We start from the raw sequence: 20,508 nt of genomic DNA, 5'->3' as shown, positions 1-20,508 counted from the left end.
CTGGAGGCACCTGGTTGGCCACTGTGGGAACAGACTGCTGGACTTGGTCTGACCCAGCATGGCCTTTCTTATGTTCTTATGCTCTTACCAAATCCTAGGACTGGAAGACCAGGACATTTGTGGAGGCACAGCAGGATAAAATTCAAAAAGGGAATGGAATAGAGCCATCAAGTTGCAGCCAACATACGGCGACCCCATAAGGTTTCAAGGCAGGAGATGTTCAGAGGTGGTTGGCCATTGCCTGCCTCTGCATAGCAACCCCGGACTTCCTTGGTGGGTTTTTTTGTTCTTAAAATGTTTTTTTAAGCAGCAATTGGGTTTGGGGAGGACTTTTCTCTCACAGTAAGCACTACGAAGTAAGCCAATTACAAAGCAGCATTTAAAGGGGCAGGGATTTGATTTGAGCTTGGAGACTGCTGGTGCGCAGATTCCCAACAGGAAAGTGTGGGTCCAGCGAGCAACAAACCTCAGGTAAAACTCACATGCATAAATGACCTTTGTTTGTTCATTTAAACCACACCTTTCAATCCATTACTGATCCACGAGGCGGCTTGCCACAGAGCTACCAGCTTCTTTCTGTAAGCCAGTTTGATTCTTCCTTTAAGTGATAGAGAAAGTCAGCATATAAAAACCAACTCTTCTTCTTCTCCTTCCCAGCTAGCTTCTTTGCCAAAAGATCAGCAATGGGAAGAAGAGGTCTCATCCTAGCACCCCCCGCCCCCCAGGAAAATCTGGTTCAAGGAAAGCTGCCCTATCACCGATTCCATAGCTGTGTGTCACTTTTATTAAATGAAAACCTGACTCCCCAAAGGCTTGGTAACAATACAGAGGTGGTGAGACACAATGATGGGTTCTTGTTTTTAGTTTATTGCTGAAATAGTCACCGTTTACCTCATTTCAAGAAATTCCCATCACTGGAAAGTGACTCAGCCCGAGTGGAAAAGAAGCGGAGAGCTTTTCCAGATGCCTCCAAAGTCCAGCAGAGGCCATTTGGAACTAAGTTCAGAGTTAGGGACATTTAAGTGTGTGTGTGTGTGGGAAATCTAGGGACCCATGAAGCTGCCTTCTAAGGGGCAATTCCCTGGTCCGATTGGCCCGGTATCATCATCTTCTAACGGGCAGCAGCTCTCCAGAATCTCAGGCAGAGAAAGAGCTTTTCACTGAAGATGCCGGGAGACCGAGCCAAGAACCTTCTGCACTGCAGAAAGCCATTACCACCTGCACCAGTTGAAAAATCTTAATTTCCTTGGTGAATTGTGCATTTGAAGAGAAAAACCTTAGTAAATACCAAGTGACCCAATGCTCTGACCTGGATGGCCCAGGCTAGCCTGACCTCATCGGATCTCAGAAGCTAAGCCAAATCACCCCTGGTTAGTACTTGGATGGGAGACCACCAAGAAAGTTCAAGATTGGTACACAGAGGCAGGCAATGGCAAACCCCCTCTGAATGTCTCTTGACTTGAAAACCCCATGAGGGGTCACCATAAGTTGGCTGAGAGTTGATAGTACTTTCCACCACCTACCCTGGCCTGACCTGGATGGCCCAGGTTAGCCTGATCTTGTAAGATCTCAGAAGTGAAGCAGGATCGGGCCCGGTTAGTCTTTGGATGAACACACATGAACGCATAAGAACATAAGAAAGGCTCTGCTGGATCAGATCAAGGCCCATCAAGTCCAGCAGTCTGTTCACACAAAGGCCAACCAGGTGCCTCTAGGAAGCCACAAACAAGACGACTGCAGCAGCACCATCCTGCCTGTGTTCCACCGAACCCAAATAATAGGCATGCTCCTCTGATACTAGAGAGAATAGGTATGCAGCATGACCAGTATCCATTCTAACAAACAGCCATGAATACCCCTCTCCTCCATGAATATGTCCACTCCCCTCTTAAAGCTCTCCAAGCTGGCAGCCATCACCACATCCTAAGCAGGGAGTTCCACAATTTAACTATGCGTTGTGTGAAAAAATATTTCCTTTTAACTGTTTTGAATCTCTCGCTCTCCAGCATTAACAGATGACCCCGTATTTTAGTATTATGGGAGGGGGAGAAAAACATCTCCCTGTCCACTCTCTCCAAACCATGCATAATTTTATAGACCTCTATCATGTCTCCCCTTAGCCGCCTTCTTTCCAAGCTAAACAGCCCTAAGCGTCTTAACCGCTCCCCATAGGACAGTTGCTCTAGTCCCTTAATCGTTTTGGTTGCTCTTTTCTGCACCTTCTCAAGCTCTGTAATATCTTTTTTAGGTATGGTGACCAGAACTGTACACAATATTCCAAGTGTGGTCTCACCATAGATTTGTACAAGGGCAGTATGAAGCTGCCATATACTGAATCAGACCTTTGGTCCATCAAAGTCAGTATTGTCTACTCAGACTGGCAGCAGCTCTCCAGGGTATCAGGCAGAGGTCTTTCACATCACTTACTTGCCTAGTCCCTTTAACGGAGATGCCAGGGATTGAACCTGGGACCTTCTGCATGCCAAGCAGATGCTCTACTATTGAGGAAGTCCAGGGTTGCTACATGGAGGAAGGCCATAGCAAACCACCTCCTAACATATCTTGCCTTGATGGCCCTTTCCATGCCCAAGTGACACCCCCCCACACACACACACACAAACACACACAAATGTTAAGTACAAAATGTAACATACCGTCAGGAAGCAATTTGCAAGACAAGGCATCATCAAGGTCCCTGGCAGATGATGGATCAATCGTGAAGATGCATTCCTCCCTGTCAGAAATTGAGGGGGGGGGGGAAGCAGGGTCAGACAATGTGTTACAGAAACCAAATGGGCCTTCCAAAGATTGTTCAGCCATATACAACACCCCAGAATCCTTCAAAAGTCCTCTTCAACCAAAGAAACTATTGGAGTGATGAGACCATCCACCATGAATACAAGGACATTGGCCCTACGCCAGGTCAGACCACTCATCTATCAAGGTCAGTACTGTCTGCTCTGACCAGCAGCAGCTTTCCTGGATCTGATCGAGCAGTTCCTCAGTGGAACAGGCTTCCTCGGGAGGTGGTGGGCTCTCCTTCGTTGGAGGCTAGATGGCCATCTGTCAGCAATGCTGATTCTGTGAACTTGGGCAGATCATGAGAGGGAGGGAAGGGTTTCATCAGTGCTTGGCTCTCGTGGCCCTTTCTCACATGCCGAGGGGAATGCCGATCGTCTGGCCAGGGATTCTGGAGGGGGTTTTTTTGGCCATCTTCTGGGCATGGAGTAGGGGTCGCTGGGGGTATGGGGGGAGGTAGTTGTGAATTTCCTGCATTGTGTGTGGGGGGGGGTTGGACTAGATGACTCTGGTGGTCCCTTCCAACTTTATGATTCAGACAGAGATCCTTCACAAGACCTATGATCTGAAGATGTTCGGGGGGGGGGGTTCAACCTGGAACCTTCTGCATGCAAAGCAGATGCTGTAACCACTGGACTGCCACCCTGCCTTCAAAACAGAGCACGGATCAGATGGACGCTTCATCCAGCCCAGCATCCATTCCCTACAGTGGTCGGCAACCGAAGGTTCCCAGGTAGGGGCACAGAGATCAAGGCCTTCCCGCTGCTGCTGTCTTCCAGCAGCTATCAAAACAACACAACACCAGGCTATAAAGTCTTATGAGCTATATTCACAGTGGATGACAATCAATGTGACAAGAAAGCAAAATGCATATAATTGTGAGCACTTGTCCCCGTGGTAATCCCACGAACAGCATCCACAGACAAGGAGTCCAAAAGAGAGCTGATTTATTGGAAAACATACAGGTATGCAGAGCTTACAGGTACATTGGCACGAATGACAATTGGGAGCACAGTGCAGGCCTATATGGGGAAAGTATTAGTCACAACGGGTCAAGGTGCACCCCCCCCCCAACGAGGAGCCATTCCCATGGGAGATAGCGCTGGAACAGGAATTCAGTCGTTAGCAAGTTCGACCTTGAGAGGCACCTGGTGGAATCGAAACTAAAACATTCACAGTCTGACAGGCTGCCGAGAGCAGTGGAAAGCAGGCCTGACAATAATATACAGATAATGAGCGCAATAGTGCAAAAACCCAACCCTCAACAGAGGTGAAAGCGAACCCAAGAGTTCAACAGGTAAGTCCGTGTTTATGTTGTAAAGAGATAGATAATCTTCTGTCAAGGGACACAAAAAGCCAAGGTCAGGTACATTTATTGGCTTTTTTTGTCTCTTGACAGAAGACTCTGTGTGTGTGTGTGTCGTGTGTGTGTGTGTGTGTGTGTGTGTGTGTGTGTTAAGTGCCGTCAAGTCGCTTCCGACTCATGGCGACCCACTGAATGAAAGTCCTCCAAAATGTCCTATCTTTGACAGAAGACTATCTATCCCTTTACAACAGGGGTGGGGAACGTCAGGCCCCGGGGCCGTATAAGGCTCGCGTAATCATTTGGTCTGGCCCTTGGTCTGGCCCTGGGTCCTGGCAGATCTCTAGCTCAGAAGGATGCTGCCCTGTCTGAATCTCTTGGGCCCAGCTGGGGATGGCAGAGCTCAAAAGCGAGTTGTTCTACATGGCAGATGCTCGGAGCCGTCTACAGTCATGCCTCTTGGCTAAATGTTTGACCAAATATAGCAGGCTAATTTTTAAGTCGATAATTTTGTATGGCCCGCGAATGATGTTATAAATATCCAAATGGCCCTTGGCAGAAAAAAGGTTCTCCACCTCTGCTTTACAACATTAAAAACGGACTTACCTGTTGAACTCTCGGGTTCACTTTCACCTCTGTTGGGGGTTGGGTTTTTGCACTATCGCACTCATTATCTGTATAGTATATGCAATTTGCTTTCTTGTCACATTGATTGCCATCCATTGTGAATATGGCTCATAAGACTTTATAGCCTGTCTTTGTTTTGTTTTGATAACTTGATAGCTGGCAGAACACTGATATCCAAACATGGAGGTCCCATATTGCCATGATGTAGGGTTGCTGGCTCCACAATGGGAAATCCCTAGAGATGTAGGGGTGGGAGCCTAGGGAAAGCGGGGTTTGGGGAGGGGAGGGAGCTTAGCAGAGTTGTGAGACTACACAGTCCACCCTCCAAAGCAGCCATTTTCACCAGGGGAACTAATCTCTGTCATCAGGAGCTCTTCTCTCAGATACCCCCCTCCCCAGATGAAGAAGAAGAGTTGGTTTTTATATGCCGACTTCCTCTACCACTTAAGGAAGAATCAAACCGGCTTACAATCCCCTTCCCTCCCACTCCCTACAACAGACTCCCTGTGAGGTAGGTGGAGCTGAGAGAGCTCTGAGAGCTGTGACTAGCCCAAGGTCTCCCAGCTGGCTTCATGTGTGCTAGTGGGGAAACCAACCTAGCTCACCAGATTAGCCTCCGCCGCTCATGTGGAGGAGTGGGGGAATCAAACCCGGTTCTCCAGATTAGAGTCCACCGCACCAAACCACCGCTCTTAACCACTACACCACGCTGGCTTTCATGGGGATACCACCATGCATGTGGGAGTTGTCAGGCTGCTGAAATAATGTATATAGAGTAGAGGTCACTGTGGGGTGTGCGGGGGGAGGTTGTTGCAAATTTTTGTGCATTGTGCAGGGGGATGGACTAGAGAGAATGAGAGAGAGAGAGAGAGAGAGAGAGAGAGAGAGAGAGAGAGAGAGAGAGAGAGAGAGAGAGAGAGAGAGAGAGAGAGAGAGAGAGAGAGAGGAGAGAGAGAGAGAGAGAGAGAGAGGAGAGAGAGAGGAGAGAGAGAGAGGAGAGAGAGAGAGAGAGAGAGAGAGAGAGAGAGAGAGAGAGAAATTCTTTCATCTGCTTGCAGCCTAGCCATCCCGCGATATAAACCAACTACAGTGGGAACCTACCAAAGTATCTTGCTTCCATAAATACATATTCCTTCAATTAAAAGCCCATTAATGAATGGAATTTCAAAGGAGCAACTGCATTCCAAGATACACTGCTTGCATAACGTCTCGATTTACTGTCCTCTGCAGAATCACGTCCGAACTGAAAGGAGACGCCTTGCCCGAGTGAGGCCTTACCGGCCTAGGGTCGCACGACCGGGCGCAACAGCTGGGGCTCGGAAGCTGACGCCAGGACACTCTGGTCTGCCGGACAGATGCCATGCGGCAGGAGGCAGAGGGGAAACTTGAAGGCCAGGCCTCCCTTGTGCCGACAGGCCTGAAGAGGGAGGATTAAGGCTCCTTGAGAATCCAGAGGCCGCTGGGGTTTGGTTTCAATGGAACAGGTCGCTTATTCCAGCTGTTTGGAGCGAGAACCACGACAGCCTGCCACCCATCGCGATCTGTAGCTGCAGGCAGTTTAAAAAATTAATACACTGGCTGCAGCGGAGAGCCTGCGCTGGAAACGAACGGAACATAAATACGCCGGAGCCAAAAACGCGGGAAGCACATCGAGGGAAATGTAGCAGCCCAGCCGCTCAGCTTTGAGACGCTCGGCCAATTAAATCTATTAGCGGGGTCAGCAACGGGCCCCCGGTTCACCAGAGTCCACGCCTGCAGGGAGTGCGGTGTGCATTCCCAGCTTCAGGGCTTCATGCGTCCTTGAAAGCAGACGGGGGTGGAGGGGTGGGAATCGCAAACTGCTGGCTGACTTGCAAGGTGGATCGGAGGCTCCCCAGGCTGGGGGATGTTGTCTATTTAAACACACAGCCTACCCTATCCATAGGGTTGCCAACCTCCAGGTAATCATGCAAAAAAACAACAACAACAGCAATTATGGCAAAAGAGCAAACGACTAATATAGGATTAACCATGAATTTCAATATAATGTAGACACATAAATACAAGCACAAGTATGAGAACATGTCCATATCAAGACATAATAAAATTGGTAAAGTCCAAGAATGCCAAGAGTAAAATAGGTATGCGGTATTGAGTCCTATTTCGCGTAAGCTTTTTCAGTTCTGGCAATCCCGCGATGATCAATCAAAGTTTCACAGAATATATGTTCCAGTACTAAGGCATATAGCCACCTAATACAAGCGGATGGTGCGTCATTATGTCTTGATATGGACATGTTCTCATACTTGTGCTTGTATTTATGTGCCTACATTATATTGAAATTCACGGTTAAGCCTATATTAGTCGTTTGCTCTTTTGCCGTAAGTGCTGTGTTTTTTTTTTGCGTGACTTCCCATCTTCGGCACTAGTCTTACAGTTTGATTTCCAAACCTCCAGGTAATAGCTAGAGATCTCCTGCTATTACAACTGATCTCCAGCCGATACAGATACAGATCAGTTCCCCTGGAGAAACTGGCCACTTTGGCAATTGGACTCTATGGCATTGAAATCCCCTCCCCAAATCACGCCTTCTCCAGGCTCTGCCCCAAAAACCTCCCGCCAGTGGCGAAGAGGGACCTGGCAACTAGGGCTGCCAACCTCCAGGTAGGGTTGGCGAAGAGGGACCTGGCAACCCTGCCTGTCCAGAAAGCAGAAGGTGGGTTTTCCTGTTTTTTTTCTTCCTGTCTCAACTCCTCACCATTAAGAAAAATCAGTATTATATAGTAGGTGAGGCATCAGAATGCATCTTTTAACTTAATTAGTGATTATAGTTTTAGTTCTGTTTTAACCCATATTATATATTAAATCTATATGAAGAAGAAGATGCTTACAATCACCTTCCCTTCCCCTCCCCACAACAGATACCCTGTGAGGTAGGTGGGGCTGAGAGAGCTCTAAGAGAGCTGTGACTAGCCCAAGGTCACCCAGATTCATGTGTAGGAGTGGGGGAACCAATCCGGTTCATCAGATTAGCCTCTGCCGCTCATGCGGAGGGGAATCAAACCTGGTTCTCCGGATCAGAGCCCACCGCTCCAAATCACCACTCTTAACCACTACACCACGCTGGCTGTTGTATTGTCTGTTGGAAGCTTCCTTTGTTTGGAAAGGGCCGGGTATAAATAAAATAAAATAAAATAAATAAGCAAAAGCAATTCCCCCCACCCAAAAATACTTCGAAGTGTTAATTGTGGGGGGACAGCCTCCACGAATGTCTCTGCTGATATACAGAGTAAGGCATGGTTCTCCACTGGTGCTAGTCATTGGTTGCTAGGCTTGCCAGGCAGTATCTGGCAATCCACAGGGAGCAGCATCCTGGGAGAAAAATTTAAAAGCAACATAAGGCCTTGTCTACTTACAGGAAGCTCTTACCATAGAGTTCCTGACAATTCCTAGCAGTACCCAGAAGTGGCACAGGGTCGCTCTAGGAATTGCCAGAGACTCTACGGCAAAACCAAAAGTTCTTATTATAGAGTTTCCAGCTATTTTTACAGCTACCTTTGTCACTTCCAGGTAGCTCTAGGAATCACCAGGGACTTGGTGGTAAGAACTTCCTGCAAGTAGAAGCCTTATTTTTCTTTTTAGTAGTAGTAGTAGTAGTAGTAGAAGAAGAAGAAGAAGACGAAGAAGAAGAAGACGAAGAAGAAGAAGACGAAGAAGAAGAAGACGAAGAAGAAGAAGAAGACGAAGAAGAAGAAGACGAAGACACTATACCATGTTGGTGGCGGCTTCTTCTTCTAGCGATAGTTTCTTCACCTGTTTGTGGGTGTTCAGCAGGTTGGTTCACTGTGTTCCCTAGTAAGCATACAGTACAGCACTATTGCCCTGACCTGGATGGCCCAGGCTAGCTCAATCTTGTCATATCTTGGAAGCTAAGCAGGGTTGGCCCTGGTTAGTACTTGGATGGGAGACCACCAAGGAAGTCCAGGGTCGCTACACAGAGGCAGGCAATGGAAAACCACCTCTGGACATCTCTTGCCTTGAAACTCCAAGGTGTTGTCACAAGTTGGCTGTAACTGGATGGCTCTTTCCACCACAACCACTGTGCAATTGACTTTTTGCACATGCATGTTCTCACACAGCCTGCTTGAGTTCTACTACTCCTCCATCCTTGCTGCATAACGGCTCCGCTTAGCAGGTATTTGTTTAAATAGACAATCACGTCACTCACAAATCACATCAATCAATAAATGCTGTGTTTCTGGAAAATTCTGCAGTTCAGTGTTAGTTGAAGCATCAAACAAGATCATTGAAAAATCAGGTCTCTGTTCACAAGCAATCCTGTGGGTGTTCAAACACCCCTAGTTCGGGCTTGAAACACAGAATTTTGTCCTGCATTCTGACATCGGGGTGTTCAAGGGAGAAGCCGTGCTGCACGGTTACAAGCCAACGAAACCAATCAGACGAGTTAGCTTCGCTTTACTGAACTACTTAACTTTTCGTACAAACACAAAACATTAACTTTTTAGGGGGCCTTTGCATAGTTTGGTGATGACAGCCAGCCGTCAAAGAAGAAAGCAAAATGACCATCCTTTGTCGAGCTGTGTTCAGATTTTGTAGATTTCGTTTAATAAGTCATCACCGAGACATTTAACTGTAAAGGGTGACTGCATGTCTAGACACCAACATCTTTAAGCTGGTCTCATTTCTCTCCTCTCGGTAAACACACACAAAAGGTTGTTGGCCCGCGTGGAATTCAAGCCGGCACCCGGCCTTCCACGCACTTGTTCTCTTGGCTCCAGAGAGTTGGCATTTTAAAATTAGGCGGAGAGGATATTTTTAGGTCCTTGCAACTCTTCAGCATAACCTCGAAGACCTTGCTGGGCTCCTTCTTGGAAAGAAAGTTAGCTAGACACATCTCCGGTCTGGGAAACATCTCAAGACCGGGAAACAGCCGTTTTCGCTTGGGAATAGACAACCCACCGTTGACAGCAGAGAAACAAACTTGCGTGCCCATGTTTAACCATCTGTTATAGCAACCGTTCAAAAATACATTTCGATCGGCATGAAGAAAACGTTACTGGGGCACAAAACATGGCCACGTGACACACCTACGTGTCTCTGAGAGACCAAAGTTCTGGCTGCAGCATCTCAAGAAGGATATCACGGAGAAGAAGAAGAAGAAGAAGAAGAAGAAGAAGAAGAAGAAGAAGAAGAAGAAGAAGAAGAAGAAGAAGAAGAAGAAGAAGAGTTGGTTTTTATATGCCGACTTTCTCTACCACTCAAGGAAGAATCAAACAGGCTTACAATCACTTTCCCCTCCCCACAACAGACACCTTGTGAGGCTGGCAGGGCTGAACAAGCTCTAAGAGAACTGTGACTACCCAAGGTCACCCAGCTGGCTTCATGTGGAGGAGTGAGGAAACCAACCCAGTTAACCGGATTAGCTTCTCCCGCTCACGTGGAGGAGTCCACGGTTCTCGAGATCAGAGTCCACGGCTCTTAACCACTACACCACGCTGGATCCCTAGAAAGAGTACAGAATAGAGAAACTTGCTGCATCCATCTGATGACGAAAGGCTAAAGCATCTGTAGAAAATAACCTACAAAAATAGCTAAAATAATTATGTAAATAGGGAGAGCAGGCAATTCTTTCTTAATACTGGTATTCAGGATTGCTCAATGAAGCTCAGTAGATATTTACGCTAAACGTAATTGAGCCTAAGCTAGCCTTTCTAAGACTGACAAGCAGTTTTCTCCAATCCCTCGCAAATCCCCATCTCTGATGTTAGAGGCTACTTTTACCAATCAGGGCCATATACAATATAGTCCCGCCTCCATCAAGCACCTGGTAATGGCTCTGCACTTCCATGACAAAGAGGTAGTCTGGCCCAAACCGGATCTTCCTATTTCCCAAAGAAATTAAATCTCCCAGGATGGTCCAACGTGGAAAGGAAGTGAATAGCTCATTCTCCGGGGTCCAAGATCCTAGACGCTTTAGGTGGTGCTCTTGAGCCTTAGCAAGTTTTAGGATCTCAATTACATCCAATACATCCTAAAAATACTTTTTTGCGCTGAGTACCGTATATACCCGTGTATAAGCCGACCCGCGTATAAGCCGAGGTGCCTAATTTCTCCCCCAAAATGGGGGAAAATTAGGCACCCGCGTATAAGCCGAGGGTCGGCTTATAACCCCTCCCCCCCCCCACAGGCTTACCTGGGCTCCCGGAAGCAAGCGGCGCGGGCCTGGCGGCGGCGGCGTCACAACCGGGCGAGGGCCGGGGCAGCCTCCCTGCAGCTGCAGAAGGCCGCCCCAGGCCGCCTTCGGCCGCGAGAAGCGGCGGCGCGGCCGGGCGAGGGCCGGGGCGGCCGGGCGAGGGCCGGGGCAGACGCCCCAGGCCGCCCCAGGCCGCTCTCGGCCGCGAGGAGCGGCGACGCGGCCGGGCGAGGGCCGGGGCAGCCGCCGCAGGCCGCCCCAGGCCGCTCTCGGCCGCGAGGAGCGGCGGCGCGGCCGGGCGAGGGCCAGGGCAGCCGCCCCAGGCTGCTCTTGGCAGAAGGAAGCGGCGTGGGCCCGGCGGCGGCGGCAGTAAGTTCCCTCCTCCCTCCTCCCCCCTCCCCTACCCTACCGTATTGACCCACGTATAAGCCGAGTTCAGCTTTTTCAGCCCTTTTTGGGGGCTGAAAAACTCGGCTTATACGCGAGTATATACGGTAAGTCGCAACTGATGATCCACAGAGTTAGCAGATAATATAAACTTTAAGGCCATATCCCATTGCTTTGGCAAAATAGGACGATCTTGGTCTGCTCTGATGGCAGAAGTGAGGCAGGAAGAAAACTGGAGTCAGAGGGCGATTCCAGGCAGGAAGCAGGAAGTGGAAAATCAGTTAGTTCCTGCCTGACCTTAGCACCGGAAAGGAATCACCCATCTGTCTCCAAGACACCCTCCACCTCAGAATGAGAAGAAGGATGATGGCTGCAGATTTGTCCGCTGCTTGGAAAGGGAAGCTTCAGTGGGATCTCTTGCCCATCCAAAGGCTCCCTCCTTCCATGACACAGGCACTCCAAGATAGTTCTCCAAATGCCTGGATCACCCCTCAGAGCCCAGGATTGAAGAAGAGTTCATTTTTATACCTGCTTTTCTTTACCTTTAAGGAGACTCAAACCTGCTTTCAATCACCTTCCCTTCCTCTCCCCACAATAGATACCTTGTGAGGTAGGTGGGGCTGAGAGAGTTCAGAGAGAACTGACTAGCCCAAGGTCAACCAGCAGGCTTCATGTGGCGGAGTGGGGAAACAAACTTGGTTCTCTAGATTAGAGTCCACCACTCTTAACCACTACAGTTAGGGGTTAAGAGCGGTAGTTTGGAGTGGTGGGCTCTAATCCGGAGAACCGGGTTGGTTTCCCCAGTCCTCCACATGAAGCCAGCTGGGTGGCCTTGAGCTAATCACAAGGCTGTCTTAGAGCTCTCTCAGCCCCACCTACCTCACAGGGTTTCTGTTGTAGGGAGGGGAAGGGAAGGTGATTGTAAGCCGGTTTGATTCTTCCTTAAGTGGTAGAGAGAGTCGGCATATAAAACCCAACTTTTCTCCTCCTCCTCCTCCTTATTCTTCTATACCAGGGGTGGGGAACCTTTTTTCTGCCAAGGGCCATTTGGATATTTTTAACATCATTCGCGGGCCACACAAAATTATCAACTTTAAAATTAGCCTGCTATATTCGGTCAAAAATTTAGCCAAGAGGCACGACTGGAGACGGCTCCAAGTGTCTGCCATGTTTCTCCACTGCCCGGGTGGGAAAGGTTTAACACAGTTTCTTGGGCGGTCCTAGCAGCTCCATAGCTAATGACTCTTCTGCAAGAGGGAAAGAAGGTTCCTTTTCTCAGCAAAACAAACATCCGCCTTGAACAGAGGCTATTGCTGTCCATGGGAGGGGGCGGATCACCAGTCTTAGATCCTTCTGAGCTAGAGATCTGCCAGGACCCACGAAGGGCCAGACAAAATGATTTTGCGGGCCTTATACGGCCCCCGGGCCTGACGTTCCCCACCCCTGTTCTATACCATGCTGGTTCTCACCTTTCTGGGCTCTCAGAAGTGATCCGATCACTTACAGAACCATCTCTAAGTAGCTGAATCAAATCTCAGAGCTCAGAGGGTTCAGGCACCCAGCGAAGGCTCTCGAAGGTCCTCTTAACCCCCTGCCTCAAATCTAACTGGATCGAAATCCAATCAGATTTCGCAACCATCCCTATTAGGAACATTAATTTCATAGCACTGAATTTAGGGTGACAGGCTAACAGAGGGCTACTTCACAGACCCTTCTTTTGTCTGGACTTGGCAGCCACAACACAACTATTTTGCCGCCAAGCCAGACCACGAGTTTGTCTCTCAATTGAGAGTGTCCAGACAGATATCTCACAGAGGTTCACTAGGACACAACAATAGGGTCACCTGTCCCATCTGTATCCCCAGCATCCAGGAGTCACAGTGAGAGCGAAGGTTTTCCTGAAAACTGAAGTATTCCAAAAGCGAAAGTTTCACTTTTCGCTGTCATGGAGATCTACCCCCAAAAACTCACCTAGTCCTAGCCAGCATGGTGTAGCGGTTACGAGTGGTGGTTTAAAGGGGTTGGTAGAGACTGATCAGGAGAACGGGGTTTGATTCCCCGCTCCTCCACGTGAGCAGCGGAGGCTAATCTGGTGAACTGGATTCGTTTCCCCACTCCTACATATGAAGCCAGCTGGGTGATCTAGGGCTAGTCACAGTTCTCTCAGCCCCACCTACTTCACAGGGTGTCTGCTGGGGGAGGGGAAGGGAAGGTTATTGTAAGCCAGTTTGATTCTTCCTTAAGTGGTGGAGAAAGTCGGCATATAAAAACCAACTCTTCTCGTTCTTCCTCTTCTTCCGCCATTCCAACTGCCCTGGCTCTACGTCCTCCTTCCCTTCAAAAGCAAGAAACTCCTCTGCCTGAACGAGGCCCATTCATACGTGGCCTGGAGCGCATGTACTGGAACACAGGCTCACTTCATCAGTGGCCAAGACAGGCTTCAACCCCACACGCCCCTTTATCAGTTCCCTGCACATTTCTACACATCCTGTTCTGAGTGTACAGGTTTCGCAGTTCCTGGAGTCCGTGCCATGGACCGTCTCCAGGGAACGAGCCATTCAGCAGTTATCTGATCTGCACCTTCCACCTGCCGAGCAGAACCATCTGTGCCCTGCAGCCGTGCCCATTTCCATCCGACTCCCATGTGCCTCTGGCCGTATCTGGCCCTCCGCCTCTAATTTTGTCAGCCAACAAGTCTTTCAGATACGCACCACTAAGCCTCGCCACTATCAGCACCATTCCTTGAGAACGACAGAAAATAGTCGGGCAGGCGCCGCCACAATGCAGGGACCATCCTGTTGCTGGGGGCGCCCAGTCACAAACAGTGCTAAGAACAGCATTGCCGCATCAGAACAAAAGCGAAGCGAAGCTGTCCCAGCAAAGCTGATAAGGGTCCAGGAGCCACCCCCTCCCCTGAAACACCTGCCTGCAATCTTAGGGTTATGTGGGAATCCCTGATACCAAGTCTGTGGAGCCTTTCTCCTCCCAGTTGGGAGAGGAGGAGGAGAAGGAGGAAGAAGGAGGAGGAGAAGGAGAAGAGTTGGTTTTTATATGCCGACTTTCTCTACCGCTTAAGGGAGACTTAAGATCACCTTCCCCTCCCCACAACAGACACCCTGGGAGATAGGTGGGGTTGGAACCAGCCAGGTTCCAGAGTCCCCTTCCCATCAAGCCCCCTGCCTGGAAGTTGCTTAAACACAGAAACTCATCAGAGCCTCCCGGGTCTCCTTGGAGATTTCCATCTATAAAAGCCACATTTAATTAAGCCTGCCTACGGGACCACGGCACGCTCATTAAGAGATGAATGCCAATTTGAATCGAGCGTCTCTTCTGGGTTCCGGGCTCTTGGGCAACAGGGTTTGTTTGCTTGCTTACATAAGAACATAAGAAAAGCCCTGCTGGATCAGACCCAGGCCCATCAAGTCCAGCAGACTGTTCACACAGTGGCCAACCAGGTGCCTCTAGGAAGCCCACAAACAAAACGGCTGCAGCAGCACCATCCTGCCTGTGTTCCACAGCACCTAATAGAATAGACATGCTCCTCTGATCCTGGAGAGAATAGGCATGAACATAAGAAAAGCCCTGCTGGATCAGATCAGGGCCTATCAAGTCCAGCAGTCTGTTCACACAGCGGCCGACCAGGTGCCTCTAGGAAGCCCACAAACAAGATGGCTGCAGCAGCATTATCCTTCCTGATCATCTGAGCAGGGCCTTCTGCAAGTGCTGCCCTGCAAATGGGCAAAATCTACAACTTCCCCATACACATGCCTTCCCCATCAGTAGGTTTGCCAACCTCCAGGTGGCACCTGGAGATCTCCCGTTTTTACAGTTGGTCTTTTACAGTTGCTTGTTTGGGGCGCAGCTCCGGATGTTCTGCGCCAGGCATCAGTCATGGGCCAGGCTGTTGGGTGGATGGAACCCCTCTGTGGACGGCGATCCATCTCGCAGATACCCGCCATGACCACCCCCCTCCGCCCACTGTGCCCTCGGTATTTTTAGCTCATTGTTTTCTATTTTGGCAGCTGCAAAACTGCAGGTTCTCATTCCACCTCCAGTTTCATATTCCTTCTCAAAAAGCAAATACAACATCCTGTTTATAATAATAAAAAAAAAAATCACAAGCTGGCAGGATGATACTCAACAGGGGGGGGAAACGAGGAGAGAGAGAGAGAGAGAGAGAGAGAGAGAGAGAGAGAGAGAGAGAGAGAGAGAGAGAGAGAGAGAGGAGCGATGGAAAATTGAGAGCTAGCAATTTTTGGTGCCAAGTTTCACGTTTGCTGTGGTCCAGCAGAGGTCACTGGGCTTGATTTCTATTGAGGAAAGAAGAGAAAGAGCTCCACAAACCTGCCCGCATGAGACAGTATCGCCAGCTTCCAAACGAGGGCTTTGCCCTTTTCAAGAAAAATGACGTTCGGCTTTTTTCTTTTTCTTTCCACAGCGAGCCAAACAATGGGAGACATGGAAAAGGCAACGCTTCTCAGCAAAGAATGGCCCCTTTTTTCTCTCTCCAGGATTTAAGGGTTTGCTTTCCCACTCTAGAAGGACTTTCCTGGCTGGGTTACTGGCCCCAGTTTAGCAGGGAGAGAAAACAAAAAGATATGAATGAAATTGAAAACATTTGGAAGAAGCCGCAGCAAGGAGCTTTGGGGTTTCTTCGGTTCTCCCGGCGTTTCCTTCTCCGGCGTCACCCCAACATCCTTCATGGAAATTTGCATTTCACCATTTCCTTTTGACCCGCTTGGTTTTTCACTCTCTTGAACTCCGTGCCATAAAACTGACATTCTAGGGGAGCGCGAAGCAAAGGGAGAAATAAAGTTGGCAGGTGAACGGGCCGAAGCAGGAGGAGGAAACGGCTTTTGTCCTCTGTGAGCCCTGCGAATACCGGGCCCGTCTTCAGCCCTCTTCGTGCTTTTCAGCACTGCCGGCGAACATGGCATTTTTCACACGAAAGCTCGCTGGCTCCATTGAGTTGTGAAATATCGGCTCTCATCAATCTGACCACAAAAGGGGGAGAGGGGAAAGGAAGAGGCATGTGTGCACTCTTGGCTTTTATGCTCTTTCGAGGGTTTCCAGGGGACAGGATCTCCAAAAAGAAAGGGGCGGCAATTTTTCCCCCCCACTGAAGATAGGACAGGACCCGATGGACTCCAGCAGAGTTATTTCTACGAGGAGAACATTAGGTAGCGCTTCCTATTGAGAAGCGCGGCTCTGAATTGGAAAGAGTTCATCGGGAAGGCAGGAGGTTCTCCTTCTGTGTGTGTATGTGCAAACTGCCACCAAGTCACATTCAACTTATGGTGAACCCGCAGGGCAGGGGTGTATGTCAAACATACGGCCCGGGGGACCGGATCTGCCCCCTTGAGAGCTTTTATCTGGCCCACGAGCCAGCTGAGGCAGCCACCCCCTGCCCCCAGTCCTGATCTGGCGAGGCAAGGCCCAGCCCGACCAAGTGACATTTATGTCATATCCGGCCCTCAAGACAAATGAGTTTGACACCCCTGCTGTAGGGTTCTCAAGGCGAGAAGCAAATAGAGGTGGTTTGCAATTGCCTGCCTCTGTGTAGCGACCCTGGGCCTCCTTGGCCGTCTCCCATCCAAGCAGTAACCGGGGCCGACACTGCTGAGCCTTTAACCACCCTGTGATGTAACCATCTTTGGAGGTTTTGAAGGAGAGGCTAGATGGCCAAGTGACGTTTATGTCATATCCGGCTCTCATAACAATTGAGTTCGATACATAGTGACAGGCTAGCCAGTAAGTTACGTCTGTATTTATGGTGTTGTAGTGGATAAGAGCAGCAGTTTGGAGCAGTGGACTCTAATCTGGAGAACCCGGTTTGATTCTCCACTCCTCCACGTGAGCAGCGGAGGCTAATCTGGTGAACTGGATTTGTTTCCCCACTCCTCCACACGAAGCCAGCTGGGTGACCTTGGGCTCATCACAGCGCTCTTAGAGCACTCGCAGCCCCACCTACCTCACAGGGTGTCTGTTGTGGGGAGGGGAAGGGAAGGTGATTGCAAGCCGGTTTGATTCTTCCTTAAGTGGTAGAGAAAGTCGGCATATAAAAACCAACTCTTCTTCTTTGATGGACCCTTTGGTCTGACACAACTGTGGATTCCTCTTAAGAACAAGGAAACGGAGGCTTCCAACAGCTGCCACTGCCAAACACACACAAGCCACCAAAGCAGACCGGAAGATCTCTGACATTTCAAACGCTCTCAGCGCCTCCATCCACTCTGCAGCCAGACACGCACCATAAAGCCCGTCCTGAAAAGCTGACAGCTTTATTCCCGTGCGCCCAGTGGGAGAACTTCCCCGCCGGCCGCTACCGCCACAACTCGATCCAATAAAAAGGTACAATCTGAACCGTCTCGCGGGCCGACACCCTGGAAGCGAGATTATCTTACACACTCATGGACGATGGGACGTGCTGCAGTTCCGGAGTTTGAGCCGCCATCTCAAATACCCGCCGTGTCCTCACAAGAAGGTGAGATTCAAAGAACGCAATGAGCCGTCTGCCCCAGGCCTAGGAGAGAGCAGATTCCTCCACAGCGACCGAATTCTATGTGACTCGGCCATCAGAACGGCATCCCAAGGCGACAACACCTGCAAACAGTGAGCAGACCTACAAGGAACGGGCCGGTAATTACCTTAAATCTCGTCTTTTGGCAAGCTCTTCCGGCGGGATAACCCATGGCAGGCTCTGGGGCAGGCACTGCAGGACCTCTGGAGAGAAGTCCAAGAAATCCACACCGTATTCCGTCAGGATGCCTTCCGTTTCCGGCTCAATTTCCCCAGCCTGGCCGAGGCTCTGGGCCAACTGCCTGAAGAAAAGGAAGCAGAAAGGAGGGAAGTGGGTTACAGTCTCCAGTGGACCGGGGTGTGGTGTGGTGTGTGGAACCAGAGAAGAGAAAGCCTAAATGGGCAAGAGGATTCCCTCTATTTAGGTAATATTCCTCCAGCTTTACAGCATGGTAGGAACTGGCCAAGCTCCAACTTCTCCTACGTTTTGCACACATCCTCATTGCCCTCCCCCCCACAACAGATTGCAACAGACAGAGGGAGGAAGAGAGGGGTGGACATGAGACCCCACCCCTCCCCAACATCAGACTCTACAGTTTATGCTGTGTCTTAAAATGCACGAAAAGGAGGCAATCTGCTAGGATCACTTTTCAAATCCCCTAACAATGAGAGCCATGTGGTCAGCACCCGCCAGTCAATCAATGGTTTGTTGTTGTTACCAATGGGATAGAATAGAATCATACAGTTGGAAGGGACCACCAGGGTCATCTAGTCCAACCCCCTGCACAATGCAGGAAATTCACAACTACCTCCCCCCCTACACCCCGTGACCCCTCCTCCATGCCCAGAAGATGCCCAAGATGCCCTCCCACTCATCATCTGCCTACAGTTATAGAATCAGCATTGCTGACAGACGGCCATCTAGCCTCTGCTTAAAAACCTCCAGGGAAGGAGAGCTCACCACCTCCCGAGGAAGCCTGTTCCACCGAGGAACCGCTCTGTCAGGAAGTTCTTCCTAATGTCAAGACGGAAACTCTTTTGATTTAATTTCAACCCGTTGGTTCTGGTCCGACCTTCTGGGGCAACAGAAAACAACTCGGCACCCTCCTCTCTATGACAGCCCTTCAAGTACTTGAAGATGGTTATCATATCCCCTCTCAGTCTTCTCCGAGTGTGCAGAAACAGCTTAGGCAATGCCTCCCCACCTGCGGCCAGAAACACCAGCGGGGGGGCTCCTCTTTCAACTTGGATGGTGCCGATTACAGGGCAGGGCGACAGGGGTCTCGGGGTCGCCGCACTGAACATGGGGAGCTCTGCGAGGTACACCCCTCAAGTCCTTTGGACAGCCGCTTTTATATGTTTACTAACTCACGTATGTTAACCACATGAAAAAGCATTCTTGTTCCAATTCTAACTTCACATTTTTGAGGTACTTCATTCTGTATGGATAATTTCCGAGCCGAGCCGTGCTAGTCTGCGGTGGAACAGCTAGAACCGAGTCCAGTGCCACCTTAGAGACCAGCAAGATTTTGGGGGTATGAGGTTTGAGAGAAAAAGCTCCCCTTGTCTGCTCCCTTCGAGCTGTGCGGACACCCTTTCTTAAGCGGCGCTCTTTGCACTCCCATCTTGCCCTGCTTCGTGTGTACATATGTCTACGCGTGAAACTACCCTACACTGAATCAGACCATTGGTCCATCAAGATCAGTATTGTCTACTCCGACTGGCAGAGGCTCTCCGAGGTCTTTCACAATACCTACCGTCAAATTCTTTAACTGAAGATGCCAAGGACTGAACCTGGGACCTTCTGCAAGCCAAGCAGATGCTCTGCCTCCGAGCCCAGCCCCTCTCTGAAGCCACGGCTCCCCCTCTGAAGTATCACTACCTGCTTTGGTTCTCTGCCGAAACCCAGTTACGTGGTGGCGTCTGAGTTGTTTTTAAGGCCACCCAGTTTATGGTTTTAATATGATGTTTTAAATGATTGTTTTATGGTTTTATGTATCTTAAAGGTTGCCAGAAGAAGAGTTGGCTTTTATATGCCGACTTTCTCTACCACTTAAGGGACCTATGAAGCGGCCTTATACTGAATCAGACCCTCGGTCCATTAAGTCAGTATTGTCTACTCAGACTGGCAGCAGCTCTCCAGGGTCTCAGGCAGAAATCTTTCACATCACCTATCTGCCTAGTCCGTTTTAACTGGAGATGCCAGGGATTGAACCTGGGACCTTCTGCATGCCAAGCAGATGCTCTACCATTGAGCCACAATCACCTTCCCCTCCCTACAACAGACACCCTGTGAGGTAGGTGGGGCTGAGAGAACCTCCTTTCCTTCTTTGCTCCTATGACTCATAGGTCCTGAGCAGTTATTTCTTAGAGGAAAAGGCTGAGAGAGTGTGACTTAGCCCAAGGTCACCCAGCTGGCTTCATGTGTAGGAGTGGGGAAACTAATCCAGTTCACCAGATTAGCCTCCGCCGCTCATGTGGAGCAGTGGCGAATCCAACCCGGTTCTCCAGATCAGAGTCCACCGCTCCAAACCCACCGCACTTAACCACTATACCACGCTGGCTCTGTTACCCGCCCTGAGCCCGGCCTTGGCTGGAAATGAGGGTGGGCTATAAATTCAAAAAATAAAATTAGTAAACAAAATAAAGAGACCACAAAGGGGCCAAACACCAGCCCACG

The 20,508-nt window shown here is 49.7% G+C and overlaps 1 protein-coding gene across 1 annotated transcript in view; it reads right to left on the bottom strand.

Annotated features, from left to right (window-relative positions):
- The window catches only part of DIS3L2 (DIS3 like 3'-5' exoribonuclease 2), a 246,597-nt gene that overhangs the window by 114,280 nt on the left and 111,809 nt on the right, over nucleotides 1-20,508 (bottom strand). Inside the window, exons 10-11 of the mRNA XM_056850570.1 lie at nucleotides 17,957-18,130; nucleotides 2,655-2,734 (exon numbers count right to left, since the gene is read on the bottom strand). Of these exons, the coding sequence (XP_056706548.1) occupies nucleotides 2,655-2,734; nucleotides 17,957-18,130 (254 nt within the window). The remainder of the gene's footprint in view (nucleotides 1-2,654; nucleotides 2,735-17,956; nucleotides 18,131-20,508) is intronic.

Source organism: Euleptes europaea, chromosome 5, assembly GCF_029931775.1.
Source record: "Euleptes europaea isolate rEulEur1 chromosome 5, rEulEur1.hap1, whole genome shotgun sequence".
Taxonomy (NCBI): Eukaryota; Metazoa; Chordata; class Lepidosauria; order Squamata; family Sphaerodactylidae; genus Euleptes; species Euleptes europaea.
This window is presented reverse-complemented; position numbering and strand designations above follow the sequence as displayed.